General features: G+C 44.2%; 2 protein-coding genes across 2 annotated transcripts; one reads left to right on the forward strand and one right to left on the reverse strand.

Moving 5' to 3' along the window:
- Positions 1–18,850: 18,850 nt before the first annotated feature.
- On the reverse strand, positions 18,851–20,823 carry BORCS6 (BLOC-1 related complex subunit 6). Its single transcript, XM_030446929.1, is given in 3 exon segments — positions 18,851–20,240; positions 20,296–20,339; positions 20,341–20,823. Coding segments are annotated over 3 exon segments (1,140 nt in total). The 3' UTR covers positions 18,851–19,627.
- Positions 20,736–23,146, forward strand: PNRC1 (proline rich nuclear receptor coactivator 1). Its single transcript, XM_030446928.1, has 2 exons — positions 20,736–21,365; positions 22,011–23,146. The coding sequence occupies exons 1-2, from the start codon at positions 20,931–20,933 to the stop codon at positions 22,449–22,451; spliced, it is 876 nt and encodes a 291-aa protein (XP_030302788.1). The 5' UTR covers positions 20,736–20,930; the 3' UTR covers positions 22,452–23,146.
- The last annotated feature ends 768 nt before the right edge of the window (positions 23,147–23,914 follow it).

Consider the following 23,914-nt stretch of genomic DNA (forward strand, 5'->3'; position numbering starts at 1 on the left):
CGCTTCCGGGCCGGGCCCCGCGGCTCGGTACGCCGGGGGCGGGGTGGCCCGGAGAGGGCTGGTGGAACCGTCGAGGGTTCGGGAGGTGGTGTGGGTAGGGGGAGAGGGGCTGCGATGCGAGGCTTGGGCTGCGGGACCCGTCGTGCCTTGAGGGAAAGAGCGAAGCGGAGCGGTGCAGGGGCACATCCCGAGGTGCTGCCTGAGCCTTCATCCATTCCTTTCCAAAGCAGGCACTTGGAGCAGGGAATGATTCCCAGCGAAATGCGAGGCAAGAAAGGGTTTCACTCGAAGAAGGTAGCCTGGAGATGGCCTGAAAAGAGAGGACCCAGCCCCTGATCCCCGCTCCTGCCAGCGGGGGCTTTGCGGTCCAGAGTAAGGAAGCGGGACCTGGGCTGGAAGTGGGTGGAGGGATGGATTGTATGACCGGAACCGGGACTGCCGGACCTGAGGGGTTTACACGGGCTTCAGGGAGGAAGGGGACTTGAGAGAGAGTAACTGCAGGCTACTGCAGCAGCAGGCTACTTCAGGCTCAGGAAAGGTGACCTCAGTCTGAGCTGCAGAGAGCTGGAAGGACAGCCGTGCTTTCCCCTGAATGTTCCCTTATAGCCACGACTGGAGGTGGAAATAGATGGAGCCCTCTTCCAGCTAAAGGTGCAACTATTCCAGTCACAGGCAATTGGTGTGTTATAAATGACCGAGACTCAGTATTCTGTTAATGGTTTAATTTAATTAATAAAATTGCAATAAGCAAAACAGCACTGGGTGCGTGGGGAGTCTCCGCTCCACTCACACGCACAACCCCTAAAACTCTGGAATTACCTTTTATTGATTATATGCATATTCAAAAGAAGATGATTTTACATACATATTCATAGGATCACATCATCACATTATAATATTCATGACAGGCGGAGTTTGGACGGAGTCTTCTTTTGGGAAGATATCTGGGGGATCGTCAGGGGGTCTTTGGATGAAGTAAGAAGTCTTCCTCAGGCTTGAACTTTTTACCTTTCTTGATTTCGTTAACTCAATATATTGTTACAAGGTGATATCAGACCCTAGCCATAACTTTCCCCTTATCTGCTGGTTGTGACATCTTTATGTTCTTCTTTGTGCAGATGTTCACATTCCTTTGGTGCCTAGCTAGCCTTGGCAGTGTCTTGGTCTAAGAACAAGACCTGCACTTTTAATTACTTTCAAGACAGAAGTTAGCCTCATTAGGGCCTTGTATTGTTCACACTGTTTCAGTGGAAAATTACATGTCTCAACTGCTTTGTCTAGCCCCCTAATCACTTCTTTCTCAGTTTAATTCTTTCCTGAATTTTACTGGTTACAGATTCATCAACATATATTACAGGTGTGTTAGTGTAGCAGAGCTGCTGCTGTACTGGGATTTTGATGAAAAGGCACAGCCACAAAGTTTAGGCCTGCAGACAGGTTCACTTATCAAAAAATGTGTTTCTATACAGAATCCTAGTGAAAATTGCCCATGGGCCAAAAGTGCTGGGCTCAGCTGAAGAATGGTAGAGTGGCAATATTTGCCCACATCAAAAAAATATGTGAGGTGGTGGTAGGGTTTAACCCCAGCAGGCAGGTAGGACCCATGCAGCCACTTACTGCTCCGCTGAAGTGAGATGGAGAGAATTAAAAGGGTGGAAATGAAAAAACTTGTGATAAACATAAGGAAAAATAAGGAATTAATTCATGGCTTTTCATTGGCAGGTGTTTAGCCACCTTCAGGGCTCCATCACTTGCAATGGTTACTTGGGAAGACGGCCTAACTCCAAATGTTCCCCCCCCTTCCTTCTTCTTCCAGCTTTTATTGCTGAGTTATGACATTTGATATCAGATATCCACTTGGTCAGTTGGGGTCAGCTGCCCTGACTTCTTGTGTATCCCCACTGTGTATCACTGGTGGGCTGGGGTGAGGAAAGGCCTTGACACTATGCAAGCACTGCTCAGCCATAACTAAACCATCCTTGTGTTACTAGCACTGATTTGGTCCAAAATCAGAAACACAGCACCATATGAGCTACTATGAAGAAAATTAACTATCCCAGCCCAAACCAGCACAGGTGGCTTCAGTTGGGAGTTTTATTTTCCAGTAATATTTCAATACCATTCTGTCTGGACTTTCTGTTTTTCCATATGCCAGGTTTGCTGCCTTTGCAAGACAGGAGCTGCAACAGCTTGCAGAGATAACTACTGTTGTATATACAGATACAACAGGAAATCCTTAAATGTGTGTGAGCACACCAAAACAATGGAAATAATCTGATCTGCCCAGAATTTATTACAAACTTTATTATACAGTGACCATGTTTTCCACTGCCTGTCATCGCTTAGATTTTATTAGGTTTAATTTCTTCCCTAGAATATCCTCCCATAGTACTTGAGGTTATCATTGTGTAGTTTGTAAATGTGGGTCATTAGGTTCTTGTACTGCATTAGAAGCTTCTGAATTTTGTCCTCTAGGGTTTTTGTCACCATCAGATATTCATCTCCTTCTAGCTAAAAGTCTTACTACAGTGAAAGACTATTTAAATAATTTTTTCTCACTGTTACATACACTTCCATTAAAATGTTACTGTCTGATGTCTGGAATAAAGTGCTGATTTTTTTCCTTTACAGAACAAACAAGCAACAGTCAGACACTAGGTGGTGCCGAAGACCAACCAGAATAGAAAGTGAAACTTGAGTGCAGGGAGTGTTCAGAAGGAAGCAGCAGGAACAAACGCAAGATACTCAGTTTCTGGTTGCAGTAAGTTAGGAGCAACGAACAATAAGAATTGCCAGGATGGCAAAATTAGAAACGAAACCGTTTGCAGATGTGAAAAACGGTACAAAAATATATCAAGAACGAGAAATAATCTCTGTTTTCATCGGTTTGTAGTCTCTGTCTTTAAGGTTTGGTTTTAAAACAAACAACAGCTACAGAACAAAAATACTTCTTTGTAAAGAGGTATAGTTAAACTGAGAAGATACACACATCTGTTTTTATTTAGCAAAGAAAGCGGCAAATAAAATATTTGAAATTTTAGATATATGTTAGGGAGCATACAGCCAAAAATTAATTTAACCAGGCATTAACCACAGTTTAGCCTTTTGGTTGTGGTGTGGTCTGAGACACATTTAGGAAGCCCCTCTAGGAAATGGTAGCCATTCAGCAGAGCACCTTCACCACACAGGAGTGCTTTTCCTGAGTTGTGACATACAGCACAGGTCTGCTTGCTCCACATCAGGTACCAAAAACTACCACAGTTTGAAACCAGTTGTTGAATGAGAGAGGAGGAAGCAGGTTGCTCTCTTTTTTTTTTTTTTTTTCCCCAATAAAACAAGCATCACAGCTGCTATGGAGCCAGATGAGTGGTTCATCAGTTGATGGTGACATGGAAATGGTGTTTCTCAGCTAGACTTTAAGAGTTCAATATGCTATAAATGTGACACTAAGAGGTGGAATATGGGACAGTGAATACAGAAGCAGGGAATAATCCCTCTTGCTGTCATCATTGCTCAGTGTATTCCTTAGGGAACTTTGTACAGGGAAAATTTAGTTACCCAAAAGACCTATACTCTCCAGCAGTATAATAGGGTATTCACACATTTGAGGAAGTGCTGCCGCGTTGCCTCCCACAGATACAACACATTTCAAGCGTCTCTGTTTACTCTTAACTTCCTCCAGTGCTGCCTTGGTTAGGAGAACTTGGTTATTCACAGCCTGCTGTTAGATAGAATCATAGAATCATAGAATTGGCTGGGTTGGAAGGGACCTCAGAGATCATCAAGTACAACCCTTGATCCACTACCACTGCAGTTACCAGACCATGGCACTGAGTGCCACATCCAGTCTCTTTTTAAATATCTTCAGGGACGGAGAATCCACTACTTCCCTGGGCAGACCATTCCAATGTCTGATCACCCTCTCTGTAAAGAAATTCTTTCTAATATCTAACCTAAACTTCCCCTGGCACAACTTGAGACCATGTCCTCTTGTCTTGCTGAGAGTTGCCTGGGAAAAGAGACCAACCCCCCCCTGGCTACACCCTCCTTTCAGGGAGTTGTAGAGAATGATGAGGTCTCCCCTGAGCCTCCTCTTCTCCAGGCTGAACACCCCCAGCTGAATGATATACAGAACACTTATTCAGGCTGCAGGTGGACCTCCCCTTGTTAGACAGAGGTTGACCTGTGCGTGTGACATCAGACAGCACCTGCAAACAGACAGGCAGACAGACAGACAGACAGACACTTTCCTGCTTGACGTCCTGACGTTACCATGGAAGATGATTTATTCCTCAGGTACCAGCAGAGGGCACTGAGCTCCTCGAGTCAGAAGCCAACAACGCTTGTGTCTAAACGCGGTGCTTGTTTCTAGGGCGGCTTTGGGAAAACAACTGCGAGTGTTTTAATGGTCTGTGCTATATTTCTCCTCTTTTCTGTATATCGATTTTTTTTTTTTTTTTGAGGCATTCAGATGCCTGTAAGCCTGTTCTGGTTTCTGCCCATCAATTTAAATCATTTCCAGCAGACTCTACAATCAAAAAATCATTTTTGCAAGATGCAGTTCATCCCTGTTGCCATGGGTGCATTGAATTCTTTGGTTTTGAGCTCAGCCACGTTTTTTCTGGTTCTGGAGAGCTGTGTTTGTGTTCTGAGAATTAAAATCATAAAAAACCTTACACTTGAAGCCCCCTGTGCACACTTTTAACTCTTTTTTTCCTAATTATAAACTCAATTTTTACCCTGCTGATTAATGTCATATAATAACATTGTAAGTAGCTAGATAATTTAAGTTACTTGTTCTGCACTTTGTGGATAAACAAACCAATCCCAAACAAACACATGGTGTTGCCCTCCTCTGTAGTGATCTAGGTCAACAACCCTATTAGTGCTCTGTTCCAGTGTAACATAATTTTCCATGTATTCATAAAGTAATAATGAATGCAATAAGAAAATAAAGTCTTCCCTCGGGATGTTCTATAAAACAGACAGTTATGACTCTATCTAGTAAATGCATTTTCTTTAAAAGACAAATATCACACAGAGCATTTGCTAAAGTGACACTACAACAGGATTTATTTAAGTGAAACTAATTGTGAAAGAGGCTGACTATGTATGCAAACATAATTCATACAGTATTATTTTTCCATTTTATGATATAGGTGTTTACCTGGAAAGAAATTTTATGTCATAAGCTTGGAAGTTATCATATATAGCACATAGCAAAAAATATATATTTTTTAATTTACTGATTCAATTAATTCACTCCTTGCTTACTTGTTTAATGTTCATGGCAAACTGACTTATGACAAAATGTATGACTAGTAGAGTGTTTCTTTATGAGTGATTTACTTGCAACCTGCATGAGGCATCTGTGGACTGGGGTATGTACTGTTTAAATCTAAATAAACATTTTATCTTCTTTGTTACTGTATTTATATTTTATGCCATTAGTACACAGATTCTAATAGCACCAGAAAAAAAAAAATAAAAAACACACCCTAAAAACAGTACAGTGAAAACATGCTTTTAGATTTAACTGGAAGTTAATCTTACGGTTGCTTATGGTTAAGTTCTCTAATAAAAATGTAGACTTCTGTATTTAAAAATGCTGAGTATGCCCTGAATTTTTTAAAAAACAAAAGAAAATGCTAAGAGCTCAACATTTTAAATTCATTCCTACTCATGTGTTGTCAACAAATAATTAAGAACCTAACTTCTGAGATAATAAATTACTTTTCTGGGTCTGAAAATGAAAAGATTTAAAAGAAAGTTATTTTATTCTTTATGTGTATACAATACCAAAAGGGATGATGCAACAAAGTTTCAAGTGCTCCAGTATATTTGAGAAAATAAAACGTCATTTTCAGTGTTCTTCCTTTAGACAGCTTTGAGAGCAACTCAGCACCAGAATTACCAGTCTTCTCTCTTGTAGGCATTAGGGGGCACAATGACTTCAAGGACTTAAAAAAGGTTAAGTTATTTTTCCTGTCCAAAGTAAACAGGAAACAGCATCAATAGCCAAGTCCACTTCTGGAGTAATTCTTTAGTGCAAGACTACGATATGGTTCTTAATAAAATTTCCAACAGAAGAAAACCAGCACAAGACATTCAGTAGAATATGAATATTAGTAGAATACCTTCCTTTCTGTAGAAGTAGTAAAACTAAGAGACTAATAAATACAATATGAGCAGCTTGCTTTCAAGTCTGTATGTAAATCTTAAATTTTCCTTCAGGATTTCATTCTGGCAGTAGGACATTTTCAGCTCAGGCCTCTAAGGTATCACAGCACCACCTCAGCCTGCAGAGTCCATCTCTGTATAGGCAGGGAGCACACAGTGAGCTTGGGATGGAGCTGCTTTAAATCCAGGTCCCTGAACTGAGCATCATGTTTGGGGTGGTCACCACCAAAGATGTATGTGCTGTGATGATGACAGTGTAAACCTCACAGTGCTACAGGGGACATACACAGTCTTAGCTCTGATTTGCAGACGTGGCAGATGATTTACTTAGGAGGTGATCTACCTCGCAGTTCTCTCTGGGAAGGAATTGGAAAGATGTGTAGTTGCAGAAGGACAGAGGTGTCTGTCTGTCCAGAACATTGCTGTTCTTGAAGTGGAACGGCAGCTGTGACTTCAAGCACTGACCTGCAGGTCTGAAAAAGAAGATGGCTTGCTGTTGTTCCTCTGCAACTGAAATGATGGTGTCATTGATCTAACAGAGAGAAGCAGCTGGACAAGAGGCTTAGAAGGAAGATGCCTCTCATTCCTAGAGGACTGACTCCCATCTACCTAAAGTTCTTACAGTTTGACCTAAACACCTGAGGTCTTATTCAGAAGGGGTGTAGATTTTACCTTCGGTGAAAATCTGCAGTGTAAAAAATACCCAGATGTAACATTTAAGAGTATATGGTCTACTGCATAAAATCACATGGTAGTAGTACTTGGAGTATGAATAAAGTAATCACCCAAGTAACATTTCACAATGGCAGATGACTAGTAGTAGGGGAAAGAGTGATATAATATATGGGAAACTCATCTACTTCACGTAAGCAGAAGGATGAGTCACAGTCTCTGGAGCTCGGCTGGGGAGTGACTGGGTTCTGCAAAGCAAACCAGCATTCTGTTGCTACACTTTCTAGTTTCTCTACTGCCCAAATATGTACACTTCAGTAAAAATCTTGCCCTGAATGAAAGCTTTGGTTAAAACTAATGGAGTAACTGAGGTCCTGCCCAGTGTGGGAGGCAGACTAGAGCAGTCAGTAGCTGCTAGAGGGTTATCACTTCTCTACAGCCTGAAACAGCCTAGAGTGTTTCAGCCTACAAACCTACAGATGTGGTGATCTGGGTTGCTATACTGGCTGAAATCTTTTTCTCATGTGATCAGGTACACAAAGAAAAGATTATAACCCATAGGCACTCTATCATAGACTGTCTACATCATCCATAGATGTGTATACTATGGACACATGTGAAAATAAAGTCTGTGAAGAATAATACATGTGTGAGCTCTAATATAGAACCTGTGAATATAACTACAGATTTGTTTTTATTTATATGGCACTACTATACAAAATAGGCATAACATACTGACAGCTGTAAATGAAGACCACAGGGATCCTCTTTAGGTGTTTGCAGTCCTGAATTGCCTCAAGAAACTGGCCAAAGGCAAAGGAAAGGAATATGGAGCAAAGCAAAAGTGACCAGCCTGGAAGCCAACAGGCTTTTTAAAAATCAAATCTGAATATATATTTATATTGTATACAAATTAAGTTATGGCAAAATATGTATCCATGTACATATATATTTATAAAATCAGATGTTCAAACGTCCTTGTGAGGTTAGTTTTGCTTTCTGTCAGTATGCATTGTGAAACAAGCTTTACAAGAACACAATGCTACTCTCCAAAAAAAGCCTCCCTCAGAAGGAAGTAGAGAGCAAAAGGAATAATCTAGCATAGACATCTGCAGCATCACTGATTCAGGGAAACTTAAGAATATGTTGGCAAATGTCATTTTAGACAATGACATTGTATAGGTTCTAAATTTGTATCTTCTAAGCATTCCTTAGAGAAAGGATTTTTTTTTCATTTGAAACATGTTTGTGATTTCCTATAAATACTCTTTTTTTCCTCACATTCTCGTCATTTTAGGCTTTCTAGCACAGTGACAACTTACGATGGGTTTATGGAATGGACTTTTCCTCAGAGAACATCGTGCCTGTGGTTCCTTACTGTTAATACAGCTACAGGTGAAGTCCATGGTACTTTTCACTGCTGGTTTTGCCTGCTGTAACTAGGTTAAGATCAAAGTAAGGCAGGGAATTAAAAAAAAAAGCTATTACCCTTGTAGTCAAACCTTCATTCAGTAAAGGTATGAAACTGTCCTTGTACAAATGGACTTTTAGGGAATTACTCAGAGAAAATATGGTCCCTGAGAAAGGGAAGGAGGTATGAAGAGTGATTTGAAGTTTTGAGGCTTGGCTAACCATCTTCCTGCACTGAAAAGGTGCAGGCTCTTACTGGAACATCTTAACACTTTTTCAGAAAATTCACTTTGTGGACTGCTATATTTGCACCTGCATTACAGAAAATGCTTTTCAAAAATCCCTTTGGGGAGAAAAATCTCCACATATCCTTCCACATCCTGGGAGTTAGTTCTGCAAAATTTCTCAGTATTGTATTCTTTCCTATAATTAGATGCTTTGTCACAGACCTGCTATGTGACACATTCTAAGCTTTCTAAATTTCGGTGAAAGATTTTCACCATTTTCAGTGGATGATGACTCAGGCCCTATCTATAAATGTTCTCTAACATGGAGAACTAGAAAAATGTGCAAACAGAGATAGGTACACAAGATTAGAGAGTCACAAATAGAACTAAAGTGATTTATTAAATGCAAACTATTGAACAATGACACAGAGCCAGAGCATCTCCAATGAATATAAACAGTATGGGCACAATGCTGTTTATACCCAAGGGTATGCTGGTTTAAAATAGGAAACCTGTTTTGATTGTATCTTAGATGCAAAGCTTGATTACCAGGGAGGGAACAGGTAGAATGAAAAGATGAGGCATTTTGAGTTGAAATACAACCTACTTAATTGTTTTCTAGTCTTCTCTCCACTGCAGTCTGTTCCACTTCAAAACTGGCAGAGCTGTTGCTAGGTAATCTTCCTTAATCACTTGGTAGCTGAAGTTTCAGCCACACACACACAAAAAAGGAGGTTTTATATAGCTAACTGCATAAAACCCTAACCCTTTGTTTAATGACTGTTCCCAGTCCCAACCCTGCTTCCAGCTGTGGGCCTCTTTTCTGGGAGTAACCCAACTATCAGCCCCAGCAACACAATTTTGTAGGCTGTGGGTCACCGTGATCCGAGAGCAGCTGCAAGCCCTCCCTCAGCACTTCCCTTATCTCCCCTGTGAGCAGCAGGCTCCTCCGTACACCCTTTCTTCCCCTTCTCCATCCCTCCCTGGAGCTGAGCAGCTGCAGGCTCATGAAGTGAAAGAAAGGAATGGATGCAGCTGAAAAACAAAACGAGCTTCCCCCTCCCTCTTTGCTGGGCTCAGCTCAAGTCCCTCGGCCTGGTTCGTTTTGTGGCTGCATAAGCAGGATGGATAAACTCAGAGGGAAATGAAGTGGGTGGTCAGGGTTGGAGCAGGAGAGGGGCTACCCAGACTGCCTTAACGTGTGCCCAGCATTGCCACCAAAGTGTCAAAACATGGCCTTAGTTTCTCTTAAATTTTTGAGCTACCGAGGACCTGAAGGAAATTTGTGTCTGCTTAACGTGAGAAGATGAAGTAAAAGCACACAGCTGACATTATTAATCCAAATGAAACAAACATTTCACTCATACTGTAACAAAAGGACTCTGTGGGAGTTTTATTGCTGTATCTTTTAAGATTTTCAGCATGGAAAAGATCAAGACGAAGACTCAGTACAGCTCTCAGATAACCATAGTCAGTTAACTATGATTATATCCACCATTGTTCCTGATCTAACTATGTTCTTCCCCATCTGTTACTGACACCCACTGTCACCATAAAGAAGGTGTTTTTTTTTTTTTTACTGTTGAGTGGCAAAACCATAGGTACAAAAATTTGCAGTTGCTTTCCCTTTTTTATTGGGTATGGGCTAGAAAGGCTGGTTCAGTTGCATTCATCATCTGTTTAATGTTAAATATTATTTTCTTCTATATGAGCCGTAGCATCCAAAAGCACAATAAATAACTGTGTATCCAGTTTCAACAACATCAGTCACCTCAGAGATAATTAATTGCTATCATCGAAGGAGATAGTGGCTGCGGTGAGTAAGCACCAGCACTTGATCCACTCTGGCAGATCTCTGGTGATAGGGGCAACCTACCACCTGATCTATTTATTCTTTCTTCTTCTGCAGAAGCAACCTGGAGCCAGGCTGGCAGATCTCCCTGTGGGATCTCTGATCCTATTCTGCCCCAGGGGCACACCACTTCTGCTGTGACTCACAAAAATGTTCTTCTTCTGCAGTCAGAATTCACTTTCAACCATGCCTGCTATTGAATAAGCTTCCAAAACACAGCAAGTCTTTCAGCCTTGGCTTGCACACTGGCTGTGCTAACACAATATATGCACGGAGTATATTGGTTGATTTACTTTCCTAGAGGTAGTTTAAAACAGCAGTGCGACCTAGAAAAATGATCTACTAATGAGAAGTAAAGCTGGGAATGGAAAAAAAAGGGCTCAATTGTGGCATTTTCCCAGGGACCTATTAAGAAATGAAGAGGGATCAGAAGAAAAACATCCTAATAAATAAAACAGTGTAACAGAGAAACCTTCTGACATGGCTCCCCCGTGTTTGCATCATCCAGCTGCCTTTTTCCAGAAGTAATAAAGATATGCTATCCAGCAGGCAGCAGTGTGTGGTCAGGCTGCTAAAGGTCCCTTATGTAACAAGAAGTTGATTGCCTGAGATTAACCCAGGAAACTTTTGTTTCCTAAGTATTAAAGAAACTGCTACCATCGAGATATTTAAATCAAAGTCTCACTTAAAGATTCCTAGGACAGCAAATGTAGTTTTGTCCCAGTCTTTGTTTTGTCTTTAAGTAAAACTGAACTACTTCTGAGACAAAGTATTACTCCCTATCTGGAAGCACAGCTCTCAAATAATCAAAGACAAAGACTATGAGCATTTGATTTCAAAACCACAAATGCTGGTGAATGAATGCTGCAACTATGTAAGTTCCAGTAGTAATCAACAAGTGACACAATTTTTCTGGTTCATATTATCACATAGGGGAAACAAGTTCCATGACTCCTACTTTACTGAATGTCCAAACCAGTGACCTCACTTACTCACGGTTCAGTTCATGTGTAAGAGACAGACCCTGGCATCTGGTTGGACTGAAGTCTTTGCAATAATTGCTGATAAGTATTTTAATAAAAAGATAATACATGTTTACTGAGAACGGCCTAATTAAGCATTGCTAAAACTTGATTTTTAACAGCCTTTAAGCTTGGCTTTTTTACAGCTATTCAACTCAGTACAGCCCAATGTTATTTTTTGTTTTAAAATGACATTTTAACACTTCTATAAGATTACTCCTTTGGTTATGATTTGCATTTGTCCATTGGCTGTATATCACTTAAGTAAGGGAAGAAGAATGTTTTTTTAAAAAAATTTATTTACTGAAGTATGGCATGTACATGTGAATCTTGGTGAACAGATGGGAGGAACTGGTTGGACATATCTTGTACTCTTAATACTGAAGCCCATCCTTCTTAACCACTGTTTCCAAGGTTTGTTGCAAGTAATAAATATAACACATCCTATTAATTTTGTAACTTCCAATTAAATATGTACAGCTCTTAGTAAAGTCAGTAAGAATACATCCCAAAAAGAAGGCAGGGAGACCAGAATTCTACTTCACAGTAGTGTTACTCCAGTACTTACTTACTCTTTCTTTGATTAAGAGGAAAATCAACAAAGTTTGCTTTATGGACTTGCATGTATTCCATAAATACTGAATTGCTTCTCTGTGTCACAGGGTATTTAGTAGTCTGTAACCCCATCCTCAAGAACCTATGTGAACAACAGTATCTCTTAGCAGATACATCACAGCACAGACAGTTACACCAGTATTATTTTTGCGAGTAGTTTGTTCAGTTTCAATTGTATTTGTTGGCATATAAGTAACAGATCAGAACCAAGTAATAAGACCTAGGTCTCTTCTGTTACAGATATCTAATTTTCCTAAGGCCTTTTGCTTATTGCAATAAGAAATCTACTATCTATGTGGTTTCTGAGTTGCCTGCTCCCAAGGATTCATTTAAAAACAAGACAATTTGTGTTGGGTATTTTGTATAAAAGCATTGCAGAGGACAGCAGCAAGGAAATCCTAGTGAAAAAAAATCTTGAGGTAATTTAAAGGGACACTTTAAAGGATAAAGGAATGGGACACTGAAAGAGCATAGGTCAGGTAGGCAGCAGAAGCTGGGCTCAGACAGGACTTGCAGGAGACCATTTTGAATTTGAGGCATAATAGGAATGAAAAACAGCAAGGGCAGCTCAAAGAGGATGAAAGTGAGGCTGCTGCCTTGGTAGTACCATAACAACGCTGATGCAGTAACCCAGGCAACTGAAGACAGAAGGTAACTGGGATCAAGTAATAACACTGAGAACTCACAAGGTCCAGAACAACCTTTTGCCAGGAGAAATGCAGTAAAACTGGTGGCTGTGGAAAATGGTGAGTGTGAAGGACACTTAGAACTTTCCAGTTGCTCCCAGCAAACAAAAGAAAGCCGATTACATCAAAGCAGGATAGATGAAAGGCTTGTAGTTAAACATCTCTTTCTTTAAAGAGGGAAACAAACCCAAACTAGATCTGTATCATCAACTAAAAATGGCACATGGGAAGAGTTTTGGAAAATGGAAAATCTTGATACTGCTCAGCAGTGAGAAACTCCCCTCTCTTCTCAGCTGAGGACACATCACTGGAAAGTCCCAGCCTGCAAGAATAAAAAAAAAAAACCCATCCACTGAGTAAACATATTGCATAGGCAGTGAAAACAGAAAGAGGAACAAAGTCAAATGATAGTTTGACTTGAAAGGAATTTATTTTCAGATTAGCATTTCCTTGAATGGCAACAGTTCAAGTTCAGACAAGAAAGATTTCATTAGAGTGAAAATGGCTGTTAAACATCACTGCTGCTATTAGGCCATAGAAAGAAAGCTCACTTATTAAAACCTAAAGTTTCAATTTGGGTTTTGTTTTGTTTTTTCCGGCTACTGCGTGTAGTCAAACAATGCCAGTGAGAAAGCAGATACGCAGGATTATTATATCACTGTAAAATTAGAAATTCTTGTCTGGGAAGTTTGTGGAAATTTCTTCCTCTTCTGTGTATCCAGACAAGGAAGCTGTCCTCAACAAAGATCTTCCTAACAACTCACTGGGTAGAGGCTCTTTGTCATACAATCAAGTTCAATGCTGGGCATTTTTCCAGGACTGTCCATAAAGAAAACAAGGAAAAAACATGGTTGGCCATATTAAAACAACAAATACAGTGTTGGGCAAAATTCTAAGTTTCTTCCCTCTCTAACTAGCATTCATGAAAATAAAAATACTGACATAAATTATTACCCTTCTCTGAAATAAATTAACATCCAACAGAGGTACTGCACAGTGATTAATCCCAGCAACATTAATTCAAATTCCAAAACCAATTACAGTGACAGTGCTTTCTGGCTGTAATTTAAGAAAATAATCAAGATAGTTTTAACTCTGCTTTTATGCTCTCCCTGTTAATGAATATACAGAGCAGTCCAACCCTGATAGCAAACAGATGCCAGTTTTACAAGTGTCATGTACACTGACCCATCTCAAACCCTATCAATATTATAATTAAAATGTAGTATTTTATTTTCTTTAAATTCACGTTCTCTCCAGTCTCACCAGAATTCAACACTACAACAAGACCCATCTCAAGCATATTATCATAGAATCATAGGATGTGTTGGGTTGGAAAGGACCTTTAAAGGTTATCTAGTCCAACCCCCTCACAGGGAGCAGGAACATCTTCAAGTAGGTCAGGTCACTCAGAGCCCTGTCAAGCCTGACCTTGAATGTCTCCAGGGACGGAGCCTCGACCACCCCACTGAGAAACCTGTTCCAGTGTTTCAGCACCCCTGTAGCAAAGAACGTCTTCCTAACATCTAATCTAAAACTACCCTGCTGTAGTGTAAAACCATTTGCCCCTGTACTCAGTGCTGGTGAGGCCACACCTCAAGTCTGGTGTCCGGTTCTGGGCCCCTCAGTTTAGGAAGGATATTGAGGTCCTGGAGCAGGTCCAAAGGAGGGCAACCAGGCTGGTGAAGGGACTCGAGCACAGATCCTATGAGGAGAGGCTGAGGGAGCTGGGGGTGTTCAGCCTGGAGAAGAGGAGGCTCAGGGGAGACCTCATCACTCTCTACAACTCCCTGAAAGGAGGGTGTAGCCAGGGGGGGGTTGGTCTCTTTTCCCAGGCAACTCTCAGCAAGACAAGAGGGCACGGTCTCAAGTTGTGCCAGGGGAGGTTTAGGTTGGATATTAGAAAGAATTTCTTTACGGAGAGGGTGATCAGGCATTGGAATGGGCTGCCCAGGGAAGTAGTGGATTCTCCTGCCATGGAGATATTTAAAAAGAGACTGGATGTGGCACTCAGTGCCATGGTCTGGTAACCGCAGTGGTAGTGGTTCAAGGATTGGACTTGATGATCTCTGAGGTCCCTTCCAACCCAGCCAATTCTATGATTCTATGATTCATTGCCCCTCATCCTGTTGCTACACACTGGTATAAAGCAGTCCCTCCTCAGCTCTCCCCTTCAGTCTTGACAGCCAAAACCTTTTCAGTGCTTATGAAACTGCCAACCTATTCACAGCCTCTCAGATTCAGAAAGAGGGTAGATTAGCAGTTTTCCGGAGTGGAGGGCTATGGGTTGTTAATTTGGTTTGTTTTTTGCATTGCTTCTAATATAACTAGTAGAAGAGAACCAGAACTGCAGGAAGGTTTGAAATTTTGATTCTCTGTCGTTATTCCTGTTAGGAAAGACATAATGCTGCTGTTGTCATAAAAGGGGGCAGGAAGATCTAAGTTGGAAGGGCCCAAGTCCACTGTTCACATTTCTTGTTACGGAACTTTGAACAGGAGAGGCTAATGATGACAGCAGTTTTCTTCAGGAACAAAGATGAAGCAGCAGATGTGAAACCCAGATGAGTTTCTGTTCCTGCATCTGAGGCAATAACTCTGTTAAGCTTTCTAAAGGAGAGATGTCATCAATCTCTCCTTCATGTGTGCTCTTACATGCCTGACAGGGAGGATCCAGGATATGCTTCCTGAATGGGAATGAGGGGATGAGAGGGGTGGGAATAGAAGTGGAGAAAGAATTCACAGAAAATTTATCAACTGAACCCTTTTTGATTGTAATAGGAGTGTTCTTTTCTCGAAGTAATTTCAAATATAAAAAAAAAAAAAAAAAAAGAGGGAAAAAAGGAGGAAAAAGAAAGAAAAAGCTTGTGGCAGCAACATAAACATGATCTGCTGCAGTGCTGATCAAGACAAGGTGCTGTGGCATCTGACAGAAAGAACCTGTCTTGTATTGGATGACACCTCTTTGCAAGAGGCCTCCATCTTAAAGACTCTTCAGTTTCAGCTAATACAGTTTGCTGTAAGAGCTGATCTAATAACTCCTCTGGAAAGCCACTGCTAATTTTGAGGCTCTGAAATTAAGTTTTTTGTCTCCTGGTATTACAGCCATGATATTTGAAACCATTACAAAACAGTTGCATCACTAAGAGGTATGCCCTTGGGTTCATCTCACACATTGTTCCTCCTCATGCCTCTAACTCAGTCAAGACCTAACTCATGGGAGTAGGTACCACCATAAATCTGGACATTTTTAGAGTCTGTCTGGCAGCAAGATACATTAAAAAATTGATATATTTACTTACTGAATACCTGATGCAACAAAGTAACACTGCAACAAAAGCCTTAGAGATGAAATGCCATTCCTGCTTCAGGTGGCTGGTTGTTTTCCTCAGCTGTAATAAGGTTTTGCTTAGTAAAGCTCCTTTAAATAGCACAGATTTGGAATCAGTTCAGAGTCAAGGAATATAAAACCACAGAGAGGAGGGAAGGAAGAAAAAAACCTGAATTAAACAGAACCAACCACACCTTGATCAGAAAAAGGATTTCCACAATCTGATCTGACACTTGTCCTGAAGAACAAAAGGAAAATTACCAAACTAACCTAATTCCTAATAGTCACTAGCAGTTATCAGAGCAGGGCAGTCATTCCTGGCAAACAGCTCATTCTGTACCTGGCTTTGCTTAGTTCCCTGCACGTCATTCTATTTTGTTAGTTTTCTTCTTTGACCTTCCCTGTCTTGTTACTATGAAAATCCACTTGGCAGCTGAGGAAGAGTGGAAAACAAGACCAGCTGTAGAGCTGAGTGGCTAAGTGACTATGCAAGAAAATATAAGCAAACCCATTTGAAGATCTTCGAAAATCCAAGCATGGTTTTTACTTTGTTCACTGACTGGGTAAGCAAAAAGAAAACAAAAAAGGGTTAAAGAACCTGAGAGCTTCCCACTCGGCACCCAAGTTGGAACAATGCCAGAATTAACAGAGAATATGCACAAGAAAGTCTGGACTGGGATCAAAAAGGCAGTATAAAAGCCTCTGGCTGGGGGAGGACCAGGTTCACCAGTGGCTGCACACAGCTCAGTTCACAAATGGTTCACATGAAACTTGGGACAGAGCTGGTACCAGAGCTGCACTGACAAGGATGCTGGCAAGTGCCACCCATCCTGCAGCCTGTATGGATGGGGCAGCTGGAAACCACAGCACCTATGGAGTTACATATTGTTACATATTGGTGGTGGTGGCACAGAACAGGCTCACCTCATTTTGGCCATCCCTGCCCCAGGGTCAGCAAATTTACAAGGCAGACTCCTGGGAACAGGAGTCACTTCATCAAGCTCAGTGAAGTATGCCCTTCAAACAAGCTGGAGCTTTCACACAGATATTAAAAAACAAACCCAAAGAGTGTAATTACTGTTTCCTTCATGCTTGCAATTCCCTAGTCATCCCTTTTTCATCACATGAATGACATCAGTGTCAGAAATTACTGCCTGAGGACCTACACTGAAACCAGCTCTGCAACCACACTAATGGGTCTCTGTACAAATGCAGGAGCAGAGTTTAAATCAGCTTTCAAATTATTTTACCGAATAAGAAAAGCAATAATTAAGAAGTTAAACACAGTAACAACAAATCAGCGACAATTAAAAGTAGTCCTAATAAAAAGTAATCCTTTTATTCCTTTTATTCTACAGACTCAACAATTTTAGCATGGAATTAGCACTGAACATAGATGACTGCAAATGAAATGCTACCAAAACCTGGTAGCACACTGAAACACGTATGCTTTAAAGGCTCCACCTCAGCCTGTATGAATCAAGCTCAGCTCTACCCATGTGGCTATACAAATAAGCTTGCAGGTCTTTCCTGTATATTTCTACAACATTCGGAGGCTTAAGATCAGTCTTTGGTTTTCATTCTTGACATATGCAAAACATACTTAGCAAAACTACTGCACTTCCATGATAGAGAAGTTCGAAGTTTCCCAAGAATAACACCCCAGAGCTATTAAGAGTACAGCTGTTGCTGTAGTGTTATGAAATCTCAAGTGTCTTGTAGGCTAAGGGGCAGGGACCCTTAGTAGTTCTCTCCGAGTTCTCTCCTTTTTCTCTCCTCTGGACTCTGTTAGACCTCTGCCCCCTTTCTGGAGCCACAGCTATTCCCCAGAAGACAGCACCATGAGAGCTGTGACCACAAAAAACATGAGCTTGGCACAACCCATTTCCAGCCTTCTCCCATTGCTAGGGCTACAAGGCCACAGGCAAAACACATCCCTCTGCTGCAGGAGACGTGGCCATGTTGATAAGCCCAAAACAGGCTAGAAGAGCGGCATAAAAACTGGTTATTTTGATGCAATTCAGTATTGTCTACATGCAGAAGCACCACACTGCCCACCCGTCCCCCCCACTGAATGTTTTTCATGAGGTTACGGTGGGGGAGCTGCTGCACTGATCATAAACCTATCAACAAAAGCCACAGGACTTGAGTCAGATTTCAGGCAACCTTTACAGCAAAAATTTTAGGAGCACTGAAAAGAGTTTTTAGGTCACCAAAATCACAATTACACATACATAATCATAAAACCACAGAATGGCTAGGGTTGGAAAGGGACCCTAATGATCATTTAGTTCCAACCCTCCTGCCATGAGGGCAGGGACACCTCCCACTAGATAAGGTTGCTCCAGGCCCCATTCCAACCTGGCTTTAAATGCTTCCAGGGAGGGGGCAGCCACACATTCCTTGAGCAACCTGTTCCAGGAAGATCACAATGATCATTTCTCTGCTGAAATCTTGTTACAAGAGCATTTAGGACCTAGATGGATCACTAAGAGCATCACCTAAGAGGGTAGTTGCATAGGAACCACAGGGAGCAGAGACTTTGGCTTCTCTCAGGCCTCAGAGGAAATACTCACTGATGCAGCAAAATCACTTCTGCATGCAGTGATGCAGATTAAAGAAAAAGCTTCAATTTATACAAGTTTCCCAAGGTACCCATTTTATGTTCATCATACACCCATATACTGTCATCACATACTGATGTTCCTAATTAGATACTTTTCCCAATTATAAAAAAAAAAAAACATGAAACCCCAACACAAAACCCTAAAACCCCACGAAAATCAGAACCACGGGATCTTTTCACAGTGATGCCACTTAAACTTCTGCACTGTAAAAACAGTAGAGACTAAAAGAGGCAAAGCATATTTTATCTGAAGGTTTTTATTTAGAACTTTGAATATAAATTTGTTATTTCAACTATAATCAGTGGATTTTATAGTCTTCTCAGAAAACAAGTGTCTTTGATATATATATTAATTTTCCTCTTATCTTCTCTTACAACTGTGTCCTGTAAGAAACAGGAGTGTTTTCAGTGTTTAATTGCTGTAAGGGCAGAAGTAAGAATTACTCCTTAGGCACTAAGTCGACTACAAAGAAGCATGTATGACTGTAAGCATCAAGCATTTACAACAATTTCAAATTTGGTTTAAAAAAAAAAAAACAAACAACAAAAAACCCCAAAACAGCTGCTTTTAATTAAGACTGGTTACTTTTTCCTGACCCTCAATAAATAGAAAGCATAAGGCATGTGGAATCCAAATTCTTTACTGGAGCTGAAGCTAAAAAGCACTATCTGTCATTTACCCCGCGGTTTTAAGTGGGACCTTTTCCTTCATCGGCCGCACAGATTTCGCTTCCTCCGATCACCAGGGAACGGGCCGCGGTGTCGGCTGCTCACAAAGAAGGACACAGAGAGAGGTCGAGGGGGTAGCTGGGGAGCCGGAGACCCCAAGTGCGGTCCCGGCGGTGGGACTACCCGAGAGGGAGAGCAGCAGTCGGGCACGGCGGGGAGCCGTCGAGCCCCTCTCTAACGCCAGACGAAGGCCCAGCGAGCACAGTAAGGGCGGCGGCGGGGCCCGGCTTCCCGGTGTCAGCGGGCAGGGCGGCGGGCGGCCTTCCCCGCCGGGGCGGCCCTACTTGCAGAGCCCCTCCAGCCGCTCCAGGGTACCCTTCATGTCTCGGATGCGCTTGGCCAGGGCGGGCACGGGCTGCATGGCTCGGTCCAGCTCCTCGCACCGCGCCACCAGCGCGTACATAGCGCGGATGCTGAGATCGGCCGCCTCGCCCAGGCTCTCCACGCCGTCGCGGTAGGTCTGGATGCAGCCCACGCTGAGGGCCGTCAGGGCCTGCAGGCCGCAGTGCACGTTGCGCAGCAGCTCGTCCACCTGGGCCGCTACCTGCCCGGCCAGGGCCACCACGTCCTGCAGCGCCCCGGGGTCGATGGCGGGGATGGAGCCACCGCCACCTCCACCACCACTACCCCCCGCCGCCGCAGCAGCCCCCGCCGGCGGCTCGCCCCGCGGGGCGCCGCTGAGCCGGATCCGCCGCTCCAGGTTGTTGGCCACGAACTGGGTGAGGCGGCCTTCGCGCAGCACCGTCCCCTCCAGCTCCAGCGCGCTCGCCAGCGTCGCCCGCCGCCCCTCAGACAGCTGCCGCCCCGCTACTGCTCCGTCGCCGGCTGCGGCCAGGCTCAGCGCCTCCAGGCTCCGCTCGTCGCGCCTCCAGGCTCCGCTCGTCCCGCCTCCGCTCCGCCGCCTCAAGGACGGGCTCCTCCTCCGCCGCCGCTGCCGCAGGCGAGAGCCCGGCAGCCGCCACGGGCCCCAACGCCGGCACCTCCATGGCGGGCGACGCGTGCCTGCCCCGCCGGCATTGCCCCGCCCACCACGGGGCGTGTCCCAGCCTGTTTACGTCCTCTAGGATTGGCTGCGGTGAGGAGGGGGCGTGGCTAAGTTTGTTTGTCTGCCTTCCGATTGGCCAGCGGCTCTGCCAACGCCCCGTTTGCTCGCTTCGCACTGCGGACCCGTGACTCGGAGACTGGGGCGTGCCCGTTGTTTGTGTCTGCTCGGATTGGCCGGCCTGCGGAAGCGGGCGTGGCCTCAAGTGTTTGTGTCGTTCCCGATTGGCCGAGGCGGGGCCGGAGAGGCCGCCGCTTCGCGGAGATTGGCGGCGGGCGGTGGAGGGGCGTGCCGCTCAAGCCGTCGGCGCACAGTGATTGGCGGGGAGGCGGAAGGGGGCGTTCCCCGCTGGGGTAACAACACCGAGCGCCGCTGGCTGCTTCTTTCACTCCCCCGCCATGTTCTCCTAACAGCGGAACCGATTGCGCCACCATCTCAGCCCTCAAAGCCCAGGCGAACACTCCCCAGCGACCCGACCTCCTCACCCCCGTCTGGGCTCGACCCCTCTTCCCGACACAACTCTGGGTACCCACGTCCCACCATGGTCACCACCACGGCGCCGCCGCCCTTCCTGACTCGCATCTCGGCAGGCACCGAAGACCCCAGGCGGTTGCCCCCCACCCTCTTCCAGCGCCTCAGGCGAGGGGACAGCAACTGTGAGAACCAGCCCAGCTGCTGCCTGGCGGGCCCGGGGGGCAGCGCGCGGCCCGCGTTGAAGAGAGTCCGGCGGAGGAAGGGAAAGATCCGACCCAGCCCCGCGGGGCTCATCTCCGGCCGATACCAGCAGTACCAACAGCATCGCACCGGCCTGGGGAGAAGGACCCCGCTGGGAACGCAGGGCTCGGGCGAACTTCGCGATCACCCTGCACCAGCGGTCTCGCCTGCCACCCCCGGCCTCATAACGGTCCCCCCGGAGGAGCCCCCCACCGCGCCCGCCCCCTCGAGACCCGCACCGAGCAAGCCCCTCAGGAAGGAGGTAACGGCGGGCTCCGCTACTTCGCCTCGGCTTCTTTTCCCCCAGCCTCCTTTCTCCCACACTCCAGAAGGGCTTTCGCCTCCCACCCTCCCTTTTCGTTCCTTGCTGGGGGGGGGGTTGTGGAACGGTGATGGCGGCGGGGGGGCCTGCGGCGGGGTTGGGGGGGGGGGGGTGCAGAGTTTCCGTTACGCCCGCTCGGACGGGGCGGAGGGTAGCGGAGGGGGGGGGAGGGAGGGATGGTGCGGGGAGAGCGAGATCGCGGGCTGCCGATTGGCTGCCCGGCTCCACCAATCAGCGCCCGCCGCCGAGCCCAGCAACAGCCGTATTTAGCCACCTGGCCGCGCGCCAGCCGCCCTTGCGCGCGCAGGCGGGACGTGCGAGGGGCGCAGCGCCCCATGGCGGCCGTGGCGGAGGAGGCGGCGGCGGCGGTGGCGGTGGAGCCCCCGACGGTGTGGCGGCGGCTCTTTAGCGGGCTGCCCGTGACACGCAGACCCCGCCTCCCCGCTCCGCGTCTCCGACGCTGGTGTTTCGGGAGCCCGACGCGGGGGCGGTGCGGGAAAGGCGTCTGGTGGTCCGGCTAGCGCTGCCGGAGGGACTTAATGAGGAGAGGGGTCGTGTGTTGACGTGAGTTCTTTGTCCCTGCAGTTCTTAAAGAACAAGATGGGAAAGACTGAGAAGGCTGCCGTCCCCTACAACCAGCCTGTTCACAGTTTACATCTGTGTGAACAACCAAAGATTACCAGGCAGAAGAATAAGTGTAACATGCCGCTGACAAAGATCACCTCGGCAAAAAAGATAGAGAACTTTTGGCAAGATTCTGTATCGCCAGAAATAGTGCAGAAGCAGGAGAAGAAGCCACTTAAAAACACAGAGAATTTCAGAAACACCAGGTCCAAGAAACCCATTATCCTCACTGAAGCGAGCCAAAAAGAAAACTACGCTGGGGCAAAATTTAGTGATCCCCCGTCCCCCAGTGTCCTTCCAAAGCCTCCCAGCCACTGGGTGGGTGGCACAGCTGAACCGTCTGACCAAAACAAAGAGCTGATGGCAGTCCACTTGAAAACTCTCCTTAAAGTTCAAGCATAGTTTCCAAGATCTCGAGTAATTGGCAAAGAAAACTCCATCCAGGAAACTTAAAAACATGCCTTGTTGCAACAGAAATTGCAAAAGACTGTCAAGTCTTACTACATTAACAAATCCTTGTATTATATTTTTTATGGTTGTGTAAATAGTGTACATCATGTACTATGTGTATATTCTTGTTCATACTTTGAGAGGTACATTTTAGTTTTGTTATGAAATGATGTATTTTGCACTGCCTGAATGGTAGATGTCTTGTATATACAATATGGACAATTTTAAGTGTGTGTTTGACACATGAAGACTTGACTTCATTTGCACAAGGTAATGAAAATTCTAAAAGGAGAGTACTGCTTTCTCATTTTAAAGTTCCAGATCAAATGTGAATGTTCTGTTCATGCACTACTGACAATAGTTTTACCTTCTGTGTCCCAATCAAGTATAAACATGGAATTTCCGTACAAATGTGAAGTTTTGCTCTCTGCTCTGGAAACAGTTCCAGGAATTCTGTTCATCTGTTCATTTTTAAGATTAATTGGAATTTGAGAAGAAATTCCAACCCATCAATTTGAGCACTGCTGGTTTCTCTAAAAAAAAAAAAAAAAAAAAAAAAATAAAAAAAAAAATTACAAAAGCAGAGCTTACTGCCAAGAATCCAATTGGTCACTAAAAAAAAATTAAATAAAACAATTTGGCCTCCCCTTAAGCATGTCTCTGTTTTTCTTGTGTGTGTGTCTGTTAATTCAAGTACGTGAACTTAAATTACTTGATGCTTTCTATTGCATCAGTAGGGATATTTTTGTCTTTAGTCTTAATCACGAGATTCAGTAGCTCATTAAGATTTCCACTTTGTTTTCCAAAATGTTTTCTTTGTGATACTTCATCTTAGGTTCCTCATCCTTTTGTTTCTTGAAAGCTCAGATCTCAAGAAGGTTGAGCAAGCACACGTTCGAATTCAGGTTGCAGAGCAACCTAACGTTTCCACAGTAACTTGTTACTCAAGTGACTGATACTGAAAAGTAGCAGTGACAAAGTTAGTGCTGGGGCATAATGCTGAGTTCCTATTTGTCACTACGTTTGTCCCTTGCTAAGAGCTATGCTGGAGATGGCATTTGTCTTCATCTAAGGAACCGGTCTGTTGATCAGCCTGAGAGCCACACTGAAGAGCTTACCCAGATCTGCAGTTAGTTCATTGATCTCCTATTTAAATAAGATGGAATAAAGCAGGACAGCTTGCATAAGACAGAAAAGCATGGTGACATTTTGAGATCCACTGAAAAAAAGTGTTCCCTGTGTAGCAGGAAGGGTATGTGGGAAGAAAGCACTAGCAGCAGGTCCCCAGCTGAGCTGGTTCATTTTAATCTTACGAGGATATGTTAAAAACTAAAAGTTCATATAAAGACTTCAGGCTTGTTGTCTTGCAAAACAGATCACTGCTTGATTAATGATGGTAAATGCTTGAAGCAAAT

Source organism: Calypte anna, chromosome 3 (genome assembly GCF_003957555.1).
Source record: "Calypte anna isolate BGI_N300 chromosome 3, bCalAnn1_v1.p, whole genome shotgun sequence".
NCBI classification, from domain to species: domain Eukaryota; kingdom Metazoa; phylum Chordata; class Aves; order Apodiformes; family Trochilidae; genus Calypte; species Calypte anna.

Coding starts and splice junctions, on each gene's coding strand:
- PNRC1 (XM_030446928.1), top strand. CDS start 20,931: ATGGTCACCACCACGGCGCCGCCGCCCTTCCTGACTCGCATCTCGGCA. Junction 21,366..22,010: donor GCAAGCCCCTCAGGAAGGAG/GTAACGGCGGGC, acceptor TTGTCCCTGCAG/TTCTTAAAGAACAAGATGGG.